At 41.2% G+C, this 17,218-nt stretch overlaps 1 protein-coding gene across 1 annotated transcript in view; it reads right to left on the bottom strand.

Moving 5' to 3' along the window:
- Positions 1 to 9,295: 9,295 nt before the first annotated feature.
- Positions 9,296 to 17,218, bottom strand: part of TYR (tyrosinase) — a 49,505-nt gene continuing 41,582 nt past the window's right edge. The window contains exons 4-5 of the mRNA XM_061343460.1: positions 16,740 to 16,921; positions 9,296 to 9,736 (exon numbers count right to left, since the gene is read on the bottom strand). Coding sequence (XP_061199444.1) covers positions 9,516 to 9,736; positions 16,740 to 16,921 — 403 coding nt within the window. The 3' untranslated portion in view covers positions 9,296 to 9,515. The remainder of the gene's footprint in view (positions 9,737 to 16,739; positions 16,922 to 17,218) is intronic.

Here is a 17,218-nt window from a genome sequence, read left to right as displayed (position 1 = left end):
ATTAATGTTGTTAGCCCAAAGTTTCTGATCTTGCTACAGATTAATTTTCCAAATGAGCCTTCCTGTAACTTTTTACAGTAATATATCTCCTTGTAGGAGGATGTCACCTTAATTATGATGGCTGCAGTGATTCCCCAATCTGTCATCAGTACCCAGACTGCTAAACACAATTTCTGAAGTGGCAGCCTCACTGCAGACATCCCTGTTCGGAGCTCTGCAGTGCCATGGCTCCTAGGATGAGACAAAAGGCTGCAATTTTTAAGTCCTGGTGTCTAGACTTGCGGATTTAATCATTTTTGTCCCAATGAAAAGGAAAGTCTGAATAGAAGTGATCTGATTTTCCAAAGCGACAAGCACCTTTTCTGGTATCAGTAGGGAACACAAAAATGCTTATTTTCATTTAGGCTCTCAAATGAGAGTTGTCAAGAGCCTGAGTCTCCCTGAATATTAATAGGATGGTGCTTTGAAAGTCAACCCTGTGGATTGAATAACAGGGCCACAGCCTATAGAATAAAAAGGCTAAAATGAATTGTAAAGCAGCATCTCAAATCCATGATGGTGTAAAAGAAGACACATGGAGCCTGGACTTTCTGGTGGTCCGTGTCTTCCATGGTCATGATGGAATTAATTGGCAAGATTAAAGTTAAAACAAATTGCTGCTATTCTGACTTGACAAAACATACAGTGACTTGCTCTTGATATAAATGCCTGTAATGTCATCCAGATGAAACGGGGCAGAAAAAGGAGTCCTAATGGGGCTTGTCTACACATATGCACACATGTTGTATAACTTTAACTACTATAGTAAGAATACAGTTACATTGCACCTCTGTTGCCACGAGTATAAGTGTTTTGCTATCAGCTAATGGCTGTAGCTCTGTCACTCTGGGATGTGTGTTGTGCTTCAGTTAAAATAAATCATATTTTCTCATAATTATACCAATAAATAGTTCTGTATAAGGATAATGTTGTAATATTGGTCATTTGATATTTTTTCTAACTATCTCACCATGTCTATATATCATTCTGTACAGCCAGGTCATCTGACAGTGAAATCAGTCTGTAGTAAATTTAGCAGAGCACCATTAATGGATCAGTATTTTCCACCCAGCCAATCTCAGCAAATTTATGAGAAGACAGCCAGGCCTTCAAGTTGCTATTAGCAGATCTTCCTGACATGTTCAGCTCTGTGACAAAATGGCCAGCATTGTCTTTGCATGAAAGGGTCTCATGCAAAGAACTTAAGCTTTTAGCAGTTCTTCTGTGGTATGTATGGACTATTTAATTGCAAAAGCCTGCACAAAGGAGTGAAGATAAGTAATGATGTTACTGCAGAAAAGCTCCTCAGCATCAGTCACTGGTGGGGGAAGGCAGAATCTGATTACAAGGTGGGCTGTGTTGGTACGCAAGGCAAGGAAAGCCTGGTGCATGGCTCTGCTCTAAGAGTGACGAGGCTTTGCAGACTACTTTCCTTTGTTCATATTTATGGCACTGTTGTCAGATGTGCTTGGAAAGTTGTGCAGCAGTTTGAAAATGTAGCACAGTGAAATGGTTGTGCTTAAAATTTCCAAGAAACAATTCAAACCAGAAACATTTTGACATTGTTATGATTGTAGGAAAGTATGTGAAAATATGTCCACAGTAGGTAATTGAGTTGAAAATACCCTGTTTGATTATTATTGCCTAACAATGTTTCTTTTGCTAGAAAACAATGAGAAAGAACACGGAGGTTCTTTGTACATACAAGTTCCTTTAAAATCTGTTTGACACACTCAGATTTTAGGTACCACCCCTGCGGGCTGTTTCCTACTGCTGTCAACTCTAGATGGCAACCCAAATAATGTGGGACAATCCCACCACTGAGCTCTCAAGCATTCCTTTTTCTGATGGTTAAAACAGCGCAGCATGGGGTGATAGGAGGAGGAAGTCCCGTAGGGCTGAATCAAGTTGTGTGAAGGGAGGAGATCCAATGTGACAAGCCACAGTTAGGGTCTGGAATTACTGGTTATTGCTAAGTTCTTGTTTCAAAGGGAACTTTTGTCTGTATGCAGGGAAAAAGCCATATTTTACTAATCCATCAGATTTCCAGAACTTTCTGGCATGGTGTAAATTCTGCATTCCTGAAGCCATCAAGAGAAGTCAGTAACAGGCCGACTCCTGGGGAAATGTCCGTATATAAACTGGGACATCAGAAAACCTAATGGATGCAAGATGGATATGCAGAAATAGTTGGCTTTCTATAGTTATAATAGCTACTTCATATCTAATTCAGAGCTCATTACAAAAATCACACTAAAAGGCCGTTTTTAATGACAAGGTCTCATTGCTGCCAATTTTCAGCTCACTATGGAGATTGATTCAAAATGACTTGCATCCCTACACACGTGTATACACAGATGGTGAATTACAGATTTAACTCAGTGGAGAGGACAGGTGCTAAATATACAGATTTGGGGAAAATGTGGGAGGGAGAACAGGATGAAAAAGACTGACAGCTGCTTATTGTCCTGCCTTGACTAAATGTGACTGTTTAACAGCCTGGGGAAGAGAAAGGCCAGGCTAGAAAATGAGAGACTTCACAGAGGTAACAGTCTCCTGCAAAGGCCAGGAACATACAGTACAGAGAACATTACAATGGAGCTGCCAGGTGTCCTGTATGAGATTTCTGAACATCAGTCTTGTGGTATTCTTTTTCATTATGTGAAAAAAACATGGTGCTGATATTGCAAATACATCCTTTGGGTGATGAAGTTGGTGGGATACTCATCTAACAAGTACTTTCAGACAAGCCTCATTGCCCACTGGGGTCAAGGTTTACATGGCTCCATGGACTACATACACAGGATCTAGATCTTATGACACCAAACACTGTAATACCCCATTTTTCACATTGCTCCTATCAGTGAACTCCCCAACCCTCAACCAACTGCCTAATGCCGATGGGAAGTTTCTTGTTTACAAGTCAGCTTGGCCAGACAGAGGGAAAGCTAAAGGCAGGATTGCATTTATGCTCTGCCCACTCTGATGCAATGAGATTACCTGAAAGCACAGCCTGATGGAATTACATTATTCCAAATAAAATAAAAAGGCAGGAACTCCAGGTTGCATCTCAGGGAAAAAAATAAAGGAAGCAAAGAGATCCTTCAGTACTTAACCTTACATCCTGAGCACAGGAATAAGCACAACCCTGAGCCTGACCTTGAGAAGACTAATGATGTGCCATTGCATTTGTAGCCTGTGGACAGAAAGCACAGTATCTCCTGCCAGTGCCAGTGAAGTGTGCCAAGGAAGTATTTAGTGTCGTTGTGCTGAAAGAGTTCTCTCCCTCCTTCTGACCTATCCAGAAATCATAGAATGGTTAGGGTTGGAAAGCACCTTAAGATCATCAAGTTCTAACTCCCCTGCCATGGGCAGGGACACCTCGCACTAAACTATATCACCCAAGGCCTCATCCAACCTGGCCTTGAACACTGCCAGCGATGGAGCATTCACAGCCTCCTTGGGCAACCCATTCCAGTGCCTCACCACCCTAACAGGAAAGAATTTCCTCCTTATATCTGATCTAAACTTCCCCTGTTTAAGTTTGAACCCATTACCCCTTGTCCTATCACTACAGTCCCTAATGAAGAGTCCCTCCCCAGCATCCCTATATGACCCCTTCAGATACTGGAAGGCTGCTATGAGGTCTCCACGCAGCCTTCTCTTCTCCAGGCTGAGCAGCCCAAACTTTCTCAGCTGATCTTCATATGGGAGGTGCTCCAGTCCCCTGATCATTCTTGTGGCCTCCTCTGGAGTTGTTCCAACAGATCCATGTCCTTTTTATGTTGAGGACACCAGACCTCACACTCCAAGTGAGGTCTCACGAGAGCAGAGTAGAGGGGCAGGATCACCTCCTTCAACCTGCTGGTCACACTCCTTTTGATGCAGCCCAGGATACAGTTGGCTTTCTGGGCTGCAAGCGCACACTGCCGGCTCATGTGTCTGGTTCAGGTTAACATGTGGGGTCCCTAAGAAGTCAATGGGAAGGGTGAGGTGTGTGTGCAGCACAATTTCCCTTGTCCCCAGATAGTTTCTTTAAGACTGGTGCTGTCAATTCCCACCTGACAGCAGTGTTCACTTCCCATTCTGCAGAAACCCAAGCAGCTTGCTCAGAAAAGACGACCAGTTGGGTTTTCATGTGCTGAAGTCAGATGCACTTCGGAAGAGTTTAAACTCCAAACTATTATCAGGCCTAAGCAGAAATACCACAGTGATGGAGAGAACCATTGTGTGTTGTTTGTATCAGTTTTAACACAGTTACTAAGATTAATACACTCTGTAGTATTTATTCCCTATCACAGATCATGTTGACTGAAACTTTGAAACAGGGCTACTGTGTTCTTTGTTCTCTCTCAAAGCAGACATGGGCTCCAGGTCAGAGACAAGAGTAGGAGTCAATCAGGAAAAATGTTTGGAGGTATGCCAACAAGTATAAAGGGAATACAAATTCCCTTTCATCAAACAAAGCTAGGCTGAGTTCTCTGTGATGAATCTTTTGAGGAAAGGAAACAGACTGTTAGAGCCTCAACTGAGGAAAACAGAAAGGAAAAATCTTGCCTGGGAACTGGTAGATGATCTGAGCAGAACATAAAAAGACTTTTACTAATAAGTCATGTGTTTGGTCATAAGGTATGAATTACGCCTTCCATGCTTTTGGGGAAGAAGGAATGATCAAGAGCGGACGAAAAGTAGCATTTAGACAACCTGATAAGGCAAAGTTCTACTTTCATCCTTCCACACATGGTGAGTTGCCATGGCCAAAAGCAAGATGCTGAGGGAGCACTGGTGAAGATCTGTGGAGAAGACACCGACTTGGCTGTATCCTTTGCAAAGAATAGACATTTGGTAAAAATTACCTTGACTGCTGAGAAAATGAAATACAGTCTCCATTGAATATTGCAGAGGCTAAGATGAACTTGCTTAATATAGTTAGGATTTTTCTATTGCAACGACTTGTCAAAGGATCATATCGTCACCAGCAGAGATAAAGATGTCATTAACCCACTGTACTCTGCTCTTGTCAGGCCACACCTGGAATACTGTGCTCAGTTTCAGACCCCCTTATACAAAAAAGATGTGGACTGCCTGGAGAGGGTCTAGAGAAGGGCCACAGAGATGATCCAAGGACTGGGAAGCCATGTGAGGAAAACCTGAGAGACCTGGGACTGTTTAGCCTGGAGAAAAGAAGGCTCAGGAGTGACCTTATGACCCTGTTCCAGTAGTTAAAGGTTGTCTACAAAGAAGACAGAGATTCCCTTTTTACAAGGAGTCACATGGCAAATATGAGGGTAATGGGCACAAGTTAGTTCTGAGGAGTTTCTGGTTGGACACATGAGGAAAATTTTTCCTAATGAGGTCACTCAGCCATTACAATAATCTCCCCAGGGAAGTGGTGGATTCCCCAACATTCTTTTAAGATTCATCTGGACAGGGTGCTGGGATGTCTAGTCTGGGTCACGCTTTGCCAAGAAAGGTTGGACCAAATGATCCTTGAGGTGCTTCCAACCTGGTATTCTATGATTCTGATTTTTTGACACTGAAATATTTAGAGAAAGGCATTTTTTTTCAAGAAACTTCCAATGAAGCAGAGTAGTTGTCTTCCTGCCAGAGCATCCACACAACAAGGGATCGTAGCTCTGCCGCAGTCTGTTTCCTACTGCTGCAGCCATTCAGGCTGCCTCAAATCTGGACATTTGGGCTTTAAGGTGAAAAACTCCAACATATTCCTGTCACATTCTAACTCCAGTACAGGGGACTTCAGAAATTACCAGCTCCAGACTCCTGCACGAGACACGTCTCTGCCTGAAAAACCCCTCAGAGCTTGTGGGATTTCTACTCTCCCTCCATAGATTGAATAGGTCTTTAAATCTCAGTTCCACTGCAGCTGCCACCGTTGGTGTACTCCCAGCTCTCCATCTGTCTAGTATAGCTGAGTAGGAGCAGGGTGTCCAAGATTCCTGGGCAATCTTGCAATTTAAGATTCTGTGAACAGTTAAGGAATAAAAAGCACGTTCCATTTTAATCCCACCCTTCTCTGTTCCTAAAGATTTGCCTTTCAAAGTTCTTCATTACATTTTTCATACTAGCTCAGAAGAATTTTGCAGAATAAGAATTATACCATAATTTTAAATGTTTTAGCCAAACCATGAGTACATCAAGCAAGGTTTTCAGAAGAATCAGTGAGCACCAAAGGGTGTTTTTCACTCCATGCCTATAAGAGGCTTCTTCCTCCCATTCTAATTAGTTGAAGTAGTCTAGAGGAACTAAACAAACAGCTACCAGTTGTAAAATGAGTGGAGACCTCCAAACAGACTGCATGAAAATCTTTGTGTTTATCCAACTTTGAAACCAATCAACATTTACGAAGTCAAAATTTAAATATGGGTGTTATTCCTCTTCTATTAAAAGTTATTTCTACCAATAAAATATTCTGGATTATGTAAAACATAAATTAAATGACTGAACTGACCCCCTGAAATATTGCCATAATACAATTTTCCTTCTGCCTATGTCTCAGCACCAAGAAACGTTTTAAATCCCATGCACTGTGTTTGAGTTTAATACTTTCTAAGATACTTCAGAGCTTTCATCTGTTAGTACCTCAGATCATCAGTCAGAAGCCATAGGAAAAGAGACAGCTCTTTTGGATTTCAAAACAGAGTTTTTCATATGGGAGAACAACTTCATTCAGCAAAAAGCCTGTGCTTTGTTGAACTGGGGGTGATTTTAGCCCATGCTTCACTTAATCACATCTTAGCTCCTAAGGAAGGTACATAGTTGGATTTGAGGGTGTAGACCTTTCCTTCTATTGCTAGTGGAATACACTGGTATTTTTATTCACACTTTCCTGTTTGCCTGTTTTGGCGACTATTACTGTATAGCTAAGGATAGCTGGGATGCTGCAAATGTCTTTGCATGGTCCTTCAAAGCTGGATTTCTACAGGAGAGAGATATTAAAACTTTGATGTGAAAAATCACAAGACAGCTCCTATAGGAACATCTGCTCTAGGTGCACCCTTCACAACAGACATACCAACCCCTTACTGATTTGTGTCTTTTCTGCTCTGTAAAAGGCTGTAATTTCTGTAGTTCAGGGGGAAATTCCAGTGCGATCTCTCTGAAACTGAAATGAATCCTTGCAGTTAGGCAGTTGAAACTTGTCAAAATAAAGCCTTTTGTTGCTCCATGAGGGTGTTCACTAGAGGCAGCTGTGAAAGAAAATAGCTCATCTGAGAGGTCCCGTGCATTTGTTGACTAGGAAAGAGCACTCAGACCAGTGGTCAAAGCACGTATTTCCCCCAGTTTCAAATGATGCAGTGTTGCCCCATCCTACCCACTCACCTTCCCTCCCTCAGCCTTCTCACAGCCCATCTGAATCTGCTTGTGGCTACTTGCAGTCTTCAAGGTGCTCTCATCTGTAGTTCCTGAAGGCTGAACCTATCATTTCAACCACAAGACTATCTTGAATACTTGGAATAAACTCAGATGGCAGCATCTCCATCAGTAGAGCAGCTCTACTCACCCCCAAAGGCATGGCCATTACCATGTTCTGTTAATCTTTTAAAAGAAGACCAAAGAGTGATGGCGATACTCTGAACCAGACTAACAGTATAGATCATTTTGGGACAGCTATGAATTAATGCTTTTGGATAGAGATGAGCTTTGGAACTAGTGAAAGCCAGCTGGAGTCATCATCTCTAAAAAAGGGGGTGATTCTTCCTGTTCAAGGCTCATCATGCAATAGATATCTTGTGTATTGAGTTTGCATGTGAAGGTTTTGGTAGTGGTGGTGGGGGAAGCTTCAGGGGTGGCTTCCGTGAGAGGCTGCCAGAAGCTTCCCCTATGTCCAACAAAGCCAATGCAGCTGGATCAAAGACAGACCCACTGACGGCCAAGGATGAGCCCATCAGCAATGGTGGTAGTGCCTCTGGGATAGTGCAGTTTAGAATGGGAAAAACTGCATGACAGAAACTGCAGCCAGACATAGGAGTGTGAATATGTGAGAGCAACATCTCTGCAGGCACCAAGGTCAGTGCAGAAAATGGGATGAGGTGTTCCAGACACCAGAACAGAGATTACACTCAGGCCATGGTGCAGCCCATGGTGAGGCAGGCTGTGCCCCTTCAGCCCATGGAGATCCATGGTAGAGCACCCCATGGAAGGGACCCATGCTGAAGCAGTTCATTAAGAACTGCAGCCTATGGGAAGGACTCATATTGGACCAGTTCATGGAAGACAGTCTCCCATGAGAAACACTCCATGCTGCACCAGGGGAAGGTGTGAGGAGTCTCCTGAGAGGAAGACGGAGCAGCAGAACAACATGTAAGGAGCTGCCCTCCATCCTGTCCCCCTAAACTACTCATGGGGAAGAGGCAGAGAAACTGGGAGTGAAGTTGAGCCTGAGAAGAAAGGAGGGGTGGAGGGAAGGTTTTTTAAGATTTATTATTATTATTATTCCTTGCTATCCTATTCTGACTTCAACTGGCAATGAATTAAATTAATCTCCCAAAGTCGAGTCTGTTTTGCCTGTGACAGTAATTGCTGAAGTGATCTCCCTGTCCTTAAGTGACACGTCTTCTGTTATATTTTCTCTCCCCTGTCCAGCTGACGAGGGAAGTGATAGAATGGCTTTGGTAGGCGTTCAGCCAGGGTCAACTCACCACAACTTGTTTTGTCATGTATAGGTTACTTGTATGGACCATATACATAGTAAGCAACCAAAAGTCAACCATAATATAAATGATTGTTAAGTCAAACTGAACAGGAGTGGACACAGTGAGACTAGATTTCATCTTCTAAACCCCTCTCAGCTCCACTGAATACAAGCTGATATATAAGATGACTAACTGCAGCATTTGAGACAAGTGAGAATTGGGTTTTGTGAGCCTGCTTACTGGGGCTGCTGGCATTCAGTCAAAGACAAACAGAACATTACAGGAACTAGAGGGAAAATATTTCTATCTTAGAAGAAAAATGTGTCTATGGATCATTCACTCTGCTCAGAGACACCACATATTTTGCTCACTAAAATAAAGGGTTGTTTCTGCTCTTACATTCAAACACAGAGGTAGCCCTCATGGCACAGTCAGACACCTATCACTAAATCCAAACACCAAACACGTGTATTTGGATGTGGATTGGATCCTACAGCTGTGACAGAGCAAATAAAAGAGGAGAGAATTATACATTAAAGCCAGAACCACACAAACCGGTTGGGTTTCATAGGAGCATTATTTAATCAAGAGGAGGGGATACATGGTGTTCCCTGAGTGGCATGGGAACTTATGTTGAATCTGGGAAATGTTTGTAGGAGCGGATCTGATAAGATACTACATCATGAAGGTCATAAGGAGCTTGAGGAGCAAGACTGGTCCTCCTGCTTATGCAGCACACCTCAACAAGGTATTTTCAAACATGAATCAAACACTGCATGATTGATTAGCACCTTAGTAGCATCACTGAGATACCAGAAGCCTCTAGAAATTGGACTGATAAGACACGTTGTTGTAATCTTCACTTTCTATGAGCAAGGGCTGTATCTCTTCAAAAGTTCCTCTTTTCTTCCGGCAGGCCAGGATGAGCCCTGTGAGCACAGCAGTAATGATGCCTCCGATCACGGCTGCTCCAACCAGCCAAGCCCAGATCTGACGGGCTTGCTCAAGGTAAGGTATTAAAAACTCCTGGAAAGAATCAAGTGCTGGAAAGGAAACAGAAGAAAAAAGAAAGAAGGTCCTTTTACATGGTGCAATGTGCTGGTATTTTAAAGAAGTTGCATAACAAGTCATACTGGGAGGCTGATCAAAAGAAGAAACTACATTGACAGAAATTGTCACAACTGTTTTTTAACAAATCTCTTCAGCCCTTATAGTCTGCTTCTGTAATCTTCATATAAAGGGCAGGAACAGAGTTCACTGTCCCCAGTGCTCTTTATAGTTTTTGTCAAAACTGAAAGACTATAACCCAAGAAGTCTTATACCATACGGCCAAAGGTCCTGCTAGCTCAGCATCCTGTTGTCAGCAATAATTGAAGCAGAGCACCAGGAAGAGTTTAAGAATGGGTCAAGCCTATTACAGTCCTTTCACACAGTACTTACCCAGCCTCCAACAACTTGCAGCTCAGGGATTTCCTGAACCAGAGATAGTGTCATTGTATATAATAGTCATTAGGGGATTTTTTTTCCCTTCCATCAGCTTTTCTAGCTCTTCTTTCAGCTTTTATCACAATTTCTTGCAACAAGGAAATCCCCTTAAATTTATGTCAAGTGAGGAAAAAAAGGCTTCCTTTCACTAATTTTGAACCTGCTCCCTGCTTGTTTAATTTGATAGTTGTGTGGGGAGAGGTAACACACAATTATTCTCTGGTCACTCTGCACAGGACATCCTCCTTCTTTGGTCAGTCCAGGGCAGCTTCTCACTGGTTAGGTAACCAGCTGCCTTCTTGCTTCTTGGTATGAATCTGTGTGTTTGTCTCTCTGTTTTTCTTGCTACGTCTTAATGAGTTATGAAAGCTAAACCCTGTCAAACAGGGCTCTCACTTCCTGATAGTGGTTGGAATGTGATCCGTTCACTGAACACAAATTTGGATTGAATTGGAGAAATGGATACCTGTGCACTTGGGCCAAGGAGGATTTGGAATCTACATCTCTCAATTAATAGTTTTAATTACTATTATTAGCTATAATTATTAGCTATTAGGGGAAAAAAAAGAACCACACAAAACCTCACCTCTCTGGGCAACTTCTCTGGGACCACCTATGGTGGTTTATTCTAGAACAGTATTCATGCACCCAAACTGATTTATATGTACTCAACTGTATTTAGTGTGGTATATACCCACAAAATCTTTAAATGTCTTCCTGCCATCTTGCATTTTCACTGGTGCTCAGACAAGTAATCCCATATAAATTCTTGGATCATGGTGCTTCTGAGCATATGCTGTTATGTGCACTGTACTCTGGAAAGATGCTGTTTGTTTGCAGCACCTCTAAGGTTAAGCTATCCTTAGCACTTGATGTCTGAATTCTGAATCACTTTATAAGATGTGATTCCAATTTGTGCTGAGTTTAGACTGAATACAGTTTGTTTGTTCCTGCAACTCAACTTCACATTGGGGGATGTTTGGTTGCTAATTCTCTGGTCCTCGATTTCCAGTCAGTTCAACTTTGTATTCTGAGATGATATTTGCAAGACTCTGCATGTTCAGCCTTCTACTTCTGACATCATTAAGCACATAAATGCTATATAACACTAAGAATTACAAAACAAATTAGGATCTTGATGTTTCTGAGTGAGCTGCATAAACCTCTGGGTATGAGGTACATTATCTCTTCAGTCCTTCATTTCTCATCTGTCAAATGAGGAAAGTACCATTCACTGAATCCTCTGTATTGTGAATGTAAATTAATATTTCTTCAGGACTCAGCTGCTATAGTGATTGGCACTGAAGAAAAGTGTTAGAGGAAACATCTTCAGGATAGCATTTTAAAAACATGCAATAAATCATACATTAGGCTACATGCTGCTTAACTGAGAAAATGGAAATCAAAAGGAAAAAGGATTAGACTTCTCTTTCTCAAAGAATGCTGCCTATGCTGTGTTGTGAATGAGGTGGGGGTCTGGGGAGAAACAGTGTGCAATTAAAGGTAATGCAGATATGTAGAGGTTGATGGTGAATTACGAGTATATAAACATTTTTAATAGTGGCATTTCTTGACTTTGTAACTCCATTTTTTTAAACTCAACTCTTATATTGCAAATATGTCTAAATGAGAAACAATCTGGCTATCTAAACTGAAGTGTGTATATGATGAAAGAAAATAGGAACTTGATAATGTTTTAATGCTTAAGATAAAGAGAATGATCACAAAGTTATCTTCCTTGCCGAATTTTTCTGGGACATGAGGGTTTTCTAAGTGACATCTTTTACTTTTTTCCTGAGCCATTTCTCTCCTCCATCAATGTTATTTGGAAGTCTGAGCTAACTTCTTTCTGGTAAAACGTAACATGATTTTGAGATGATGAGATGTCACAGAAGGGATTAATCTATTTTATTATATCCTGATAATCAGACAAACATGCCCTTCTCTTGCTTTCAGCTTCAACCTGCAGGTTTTGTAATTAGCTCAAAGCCAAAAGCCACCTCCTGGCATCTACCGCCTATTTCTTTGCACTGCACAAAAGGTGTTTGGCATTATTGTCAGAAAGTTGCCATGGCAATTCCTGGGTGTCAGAGGATGGAACACACCAGGACACCCCATAATCTGTTAATCTGTGATTCTACATAACAGTAAACCTATGACTGGACTGTCTGGCCAACCAAAATCATGCAAACTGGGATTTCAATATTGTTACCATAATTCTTTAATCTCTATTTGTGCAAGACCCGAGAGTGCAACAACTGTGTTTGCTGATGACAACCTGGGAAAAGTGTCAAGGGAGTAATGTGGGCATGTGGAACCATAGCTGTTTTGTGGGAGACATTAGCCAATGCCATTTTATATCAGTGTTTAAAGTCAAACTATAATCCTCTTTGGATGCTGCTATGAACATCGATTAAAACTGCCCTTTTAGTCAAGAGGTTCATGACAAAGCAAGAGGAAGCCAGGTCATGATTGTGCTTGATATCTACCCTACCATTAGTGACTAACACCAACAATATCTCCTTATCTTACTCTTTCTGATAGGAAAATAGCAGTGATTAACCTCAGCTATGGTTTTAGCAGTCAACTCTTGGCATACTCTTTCTTCTCAAAGACAGTGTTAACTCTAGGTAACAGCAACAAAGAATTTCTTACTCTTAATGCACCAAAATTTTTTTTTTTAATACAATTTAAAAATGCCAGGCAGTCTAGTTTGTGTGCATTCCTGGAATTCATTGAGAGGATAAGAAAGCACAACAGTGTAATGCACAACAGTGTAATTTTAAGGTGAAGCAATGTGTGCGTCTTACTGCTAAATAGCTCCCAGAAAATAAGAAAAACAAAGCAAAACCCCCCTATTTTTAAAATCCATATTCCTGTTCCTCCATTAAGCATCATTATATAACCACCAAAATATCTGCTTATATTCCTTTTTCTGAGGGATATATTTTTGCATCCTGTTTTCTTTGGTTCACTCCTTCTGTTTATATTAACCTTGATCTACATCTCCTTATTTCTGCCTGAAGAGAACCTCAGGACAAAATGCTCTCTTCTCATCTTCTATTTAACTCAGAAATGTAAACAGCTTCCCAAGCCAGCATTTTTCAAGGACTGTCACCTTTAATTGTTTTCTATTGTCCTGGAATTTACATTTTGGTGTGTGTGTGTCAGTATTTTATCATAGGCTCTTATACACATAACATCACCCTTTCACACTGTGGCCAACAGCATGTGCTCCTGAGCTGAGAGACTCAGCACGAACGTGATGGTATCATATTTGCCAGCTACCACGTTTTTTACTCTCTGGGATGTGATTTTGCAACTAAACTGGTAAAGAACCAGAAATAGAAATGAGCTGCAGTCTGATTCTGGATCTCAGCTCTCCTCCTACAACACATGCAAGGGCAACCTGGCCCTCTATGTTGTAATCAAAACGCTTTCATCCAGTGCTTTGCCCTGTCAAAGATCCTTAGTTAAGGTTTCTGAAAACTGCAATTGATGGTTAGATTACTGGGTTTACCCTTGGGTAGCTGCCTGCTTTCACTCAGCTACACAGGTATTGGTCATCAAATTGTTCCCAGGAAGAGAGGGAGAGTTTCTGGGGAAAGTCAAGGATGCGCCTGCAAATTTATCTGTTGCTATTTCCAGAAGAAAGAGAAAATAGGAAAGTCTTTGCCCAAGACCTGAAATATAAGTACTTGGAAAAGATCTTGCCATAGAAAAATGTTTTGACGGCTTATTGCTAGGTGGTGCCGTTAGTCTTCCAAATAATTTTACTGATGCTAACAAATGTTCTTTTTCAGTAAGCCATTCCAGTTGTGTTAGTTTTACAGCTCATGGTTCTCATGTCAAGGAAAACTGGGTGTCTGCTCCTGTTTCTGCTCAGATGAGCTCCCCAGTAACTGGACTGTGATGTGTGTCTTTGGTTCCTGAGGGATGGATTTCCACACACACTGTTTGTGACCACTTCTGCTTCAGGGCTGCCGTATGCATAAAATTAAATGAAGCTTCAATTAAAATAACATACTGTCACACACTGATTTGCTTTTCAGTGGGAAGCAGGGCTCCAGGTATCAGCTTTTCCTCAGGCGCACAACAACAACATAATTTAGCATTAAAATGCCATTTTGTCATTGGATTTTTTCCAAGTTTTGTTTCTTGCAGTCAGCCTCACCGTGCTCTTTGTAGTCCTGCTTCATCTCTACCAAGTCGCTGGTGCTGTAACTCAGAACTGCTGCTCTTGCTGCTTTCCTCCAGCTGCTTTCTTTAATAGCAGACAAGCCTGGTCTTGAGAACAAAATGGAACCAGGTCTTGTGTGCTCATTCCTCACTTTGTCCTGTCCTCTTCCTCTGCCTTTCCTCTTCCTCCTCAGTTGGAACATGAAATGCTGCCTATTCTTGACCACCCAGATCTATTTGTCCGGTAACTCCTGGCTGCCACTCATAGATTTTCTCTTCTCCCCTGACTACTCAGAAGCTTTCAGGGAGGGTCAGGAGTCTTTCATGCTTTAGATCCTCTACCAAGAAGTTCCTGTTTACTCCTCTGTTCCTCTGAACAGGAATCCAGCATTCCTACTTGAAGAAAAAGTCTGGGTTTAAACACCAGAGCACTGAGAAAATCCATCTGCAGTTTGAGGTGCCAGTCATCTTCCATCTGTAACTGGGTCTTCCCTTCAGATAAGAAATAGCTTAAACTCTGTTCTTCTCAGTGAGATTAGCAGGGGGTTCAAGGATGCCTGAGGATTATCTGGGCTTTCCAAATGATGGTGCATTTCAGTGTTCATGTTGAACTTTCAGAAAAATTAAGGAACTAATTTCCTTACCTCTGTGCTAAAAACATGGGCAGAATTTAATATGAATTTCATTTTCTGAGCACTGTGTGGAAGAGACCAGGAGGAAACAGAAGGGAACTCTTAAATGATAAATATTTTACCATTTACTTCCTTTTGCAGTAACTATTCCAGACTCAGTATTTCTGAAAGTCATGGTATTTGGCACATCTTCTGAGTGGTACAACTCTAGGAATAATGTGAGTTTAGGAAACTAATGGCTTTCATTAGAAATATGTACCAATATTGCTGGTCTTGATTGGGAATTAAATTATGGCAACATGAACAAAAAGGCAAAAATACTACTAATATGAGTAAAATAATAATTTTGAAAATATATTTGAAGCATTCATTAGACTATTTTCTGTCTGGGGTTGGCCAAATTGTTTATAACATGTTCTGTCTCTGGGTTATGGTATTAAAACAACCTTAGACAATTATACTAGAGAGCTGCAGATTCCTTTCATTGCACATAAAAATGTGCTTTTCTGGGTGACTAAATCACATGCTACATTTTGCATGAGAAGTGAAGGAATAAGCTAAATGCATTGGCCTGTTTATCAAGTATGCAGAAAGCATACACCCCCATTACTATGCAAGCTGTCAAAAAAGCAGGGGTGCCCTGAGAACTGATACTGTTCTGATAAAGACAAGAAGGAAGCTGTGAGAATGCTAGCACTGCTAAAATGTCCCTGATGCTTTTGCAATATAGTTATTGGACTTTCAACTCTTAATTGCCTTATAACAGAAAAGATGTGTTCACAGCATGTTTCTGCCTCAAACAGGAAAACAAACGTGCCCAGTAACCTACATTCTCACTAGCCAATGTTTTGCAAGTATAACTGCATCCCACATCCAGGGTAGCTTTTGGCAGCATTCAACTTAGAGACGAACTAAGTTTGGACTAAGTGTTCAAACTAAGTTGAACTTCATGTTGAACTAAGAGACATGTCTGATCATTCCAATGGTACATACCATCATTCTAATGGTACAGTTTTGGAAAGGATTGAGCCAAAGTATCTGAGCAATCCTCAGTTCCAGGCAACATTTTAACTTTAACAGAATTTAACCCTTCCCTTAAGCAATAAGGAAACTGGTACTACTCAAGAGAAACTTTGAGGTCCACCACCATAAGCATGAGACCTGGTTTACTTAAGGTTCTGAACGAGCTACAGCACCAAGGGCTTCTTGTCCTCCCTGTGCCTGAAGATGGCCAAGATGTCCAGGATAAAACCACCTCTGGACAGCAATGCAAGTCAAACCTATAACTAAACAGTGAAAATTTCATTTTGATTTAATGAAATTAGCATTATGAATTATTAAGTGATGTTCATATAAATAACCATAGGGCAAGAGCAAAGTCAATGGATCACTGTTTTAAGTGCTGCACAGATTTTGTGTTGGCCTTTGGTGTATTTTACTCTGGGTACTTCAGGGCACTTTCCCCCCCCCAGTTCTGATCACAAGCTGACTATTTGGACCAGACTCTGCTCTTAATAGGCTAGGATAGATAACATTGATGGCAGGGACTGATTTTTGGCTGGAATTTTTCTGATGGCATCACGTTGACTCTACATCAGACCAGAAATGTGAAAATCAGCAGGTACAATTTGGGACTGTATTCAGGGAAAAACAGGAATAGAAGGATTTTTTAATATTTTCTCATTTTACAGACATATTCAAGGTTATAGGCAACCAACAAATATGACATTTACTCAAATAGTAACATTACCTGGTTCTTGCAGGTACTCATAGTCATACCCCAGCTCTCTTGAAGGTTTAAAAAATTCTCCATTTCTGTAAAGAGGAATAAAGGGAACCATGTAGTTTTCTCGATTGTGCCCAATAGGTGCGTTGGCTGCTGGGTAAACTTCTATCATGGGCCTGTGTCTTCTCAGCCATTGCTCAAAAATGCTGTAAAGGAAAAACCGTGTCTATTAATGATGGGGATTGACAAAAATATTTCTTTTTGAAGATTAAAAAATAGTGTTAATACTTTTTTTTTTTTTTTTGTAAACCCTGGGACAGAGTGGCACGCAGTGACTTGTGTTTATGTTCATGTAGTGCTTCCCCACTCATTTGGGATTAGCTACTTCAATGCCGACTTCCTACGCAAACCTACAAAAAGCAGATGCCTGCAGTTCTGCAGAGAGGCTGAATATGCTTTTAAATTCCACAAATGCAATTCACTGCCTTGCTGTGACCTGAATG

This window comes from Neopsephotus bourkii, unplaced genomic scaffold (genome assembly GCF_033783945.1).
Source record: "Neopsephotus bourkii isolate Nb327-2 ecotype Australia unplaced genomic scaffold, CSIRO-AGI_Nbou_v1 NB_1825, whole genome shotgun sequence".
NCBI lineage: Eukaryota > Metazoa > Chordata > Aves > Psittaciformes > Psittacidae > Neopsephotus > Neopsephotus bourkii.
Note: the sequence above shows the minus strand (reverse complement) of the source record. Positions and strands in the feature narration are given on the sequence as shown.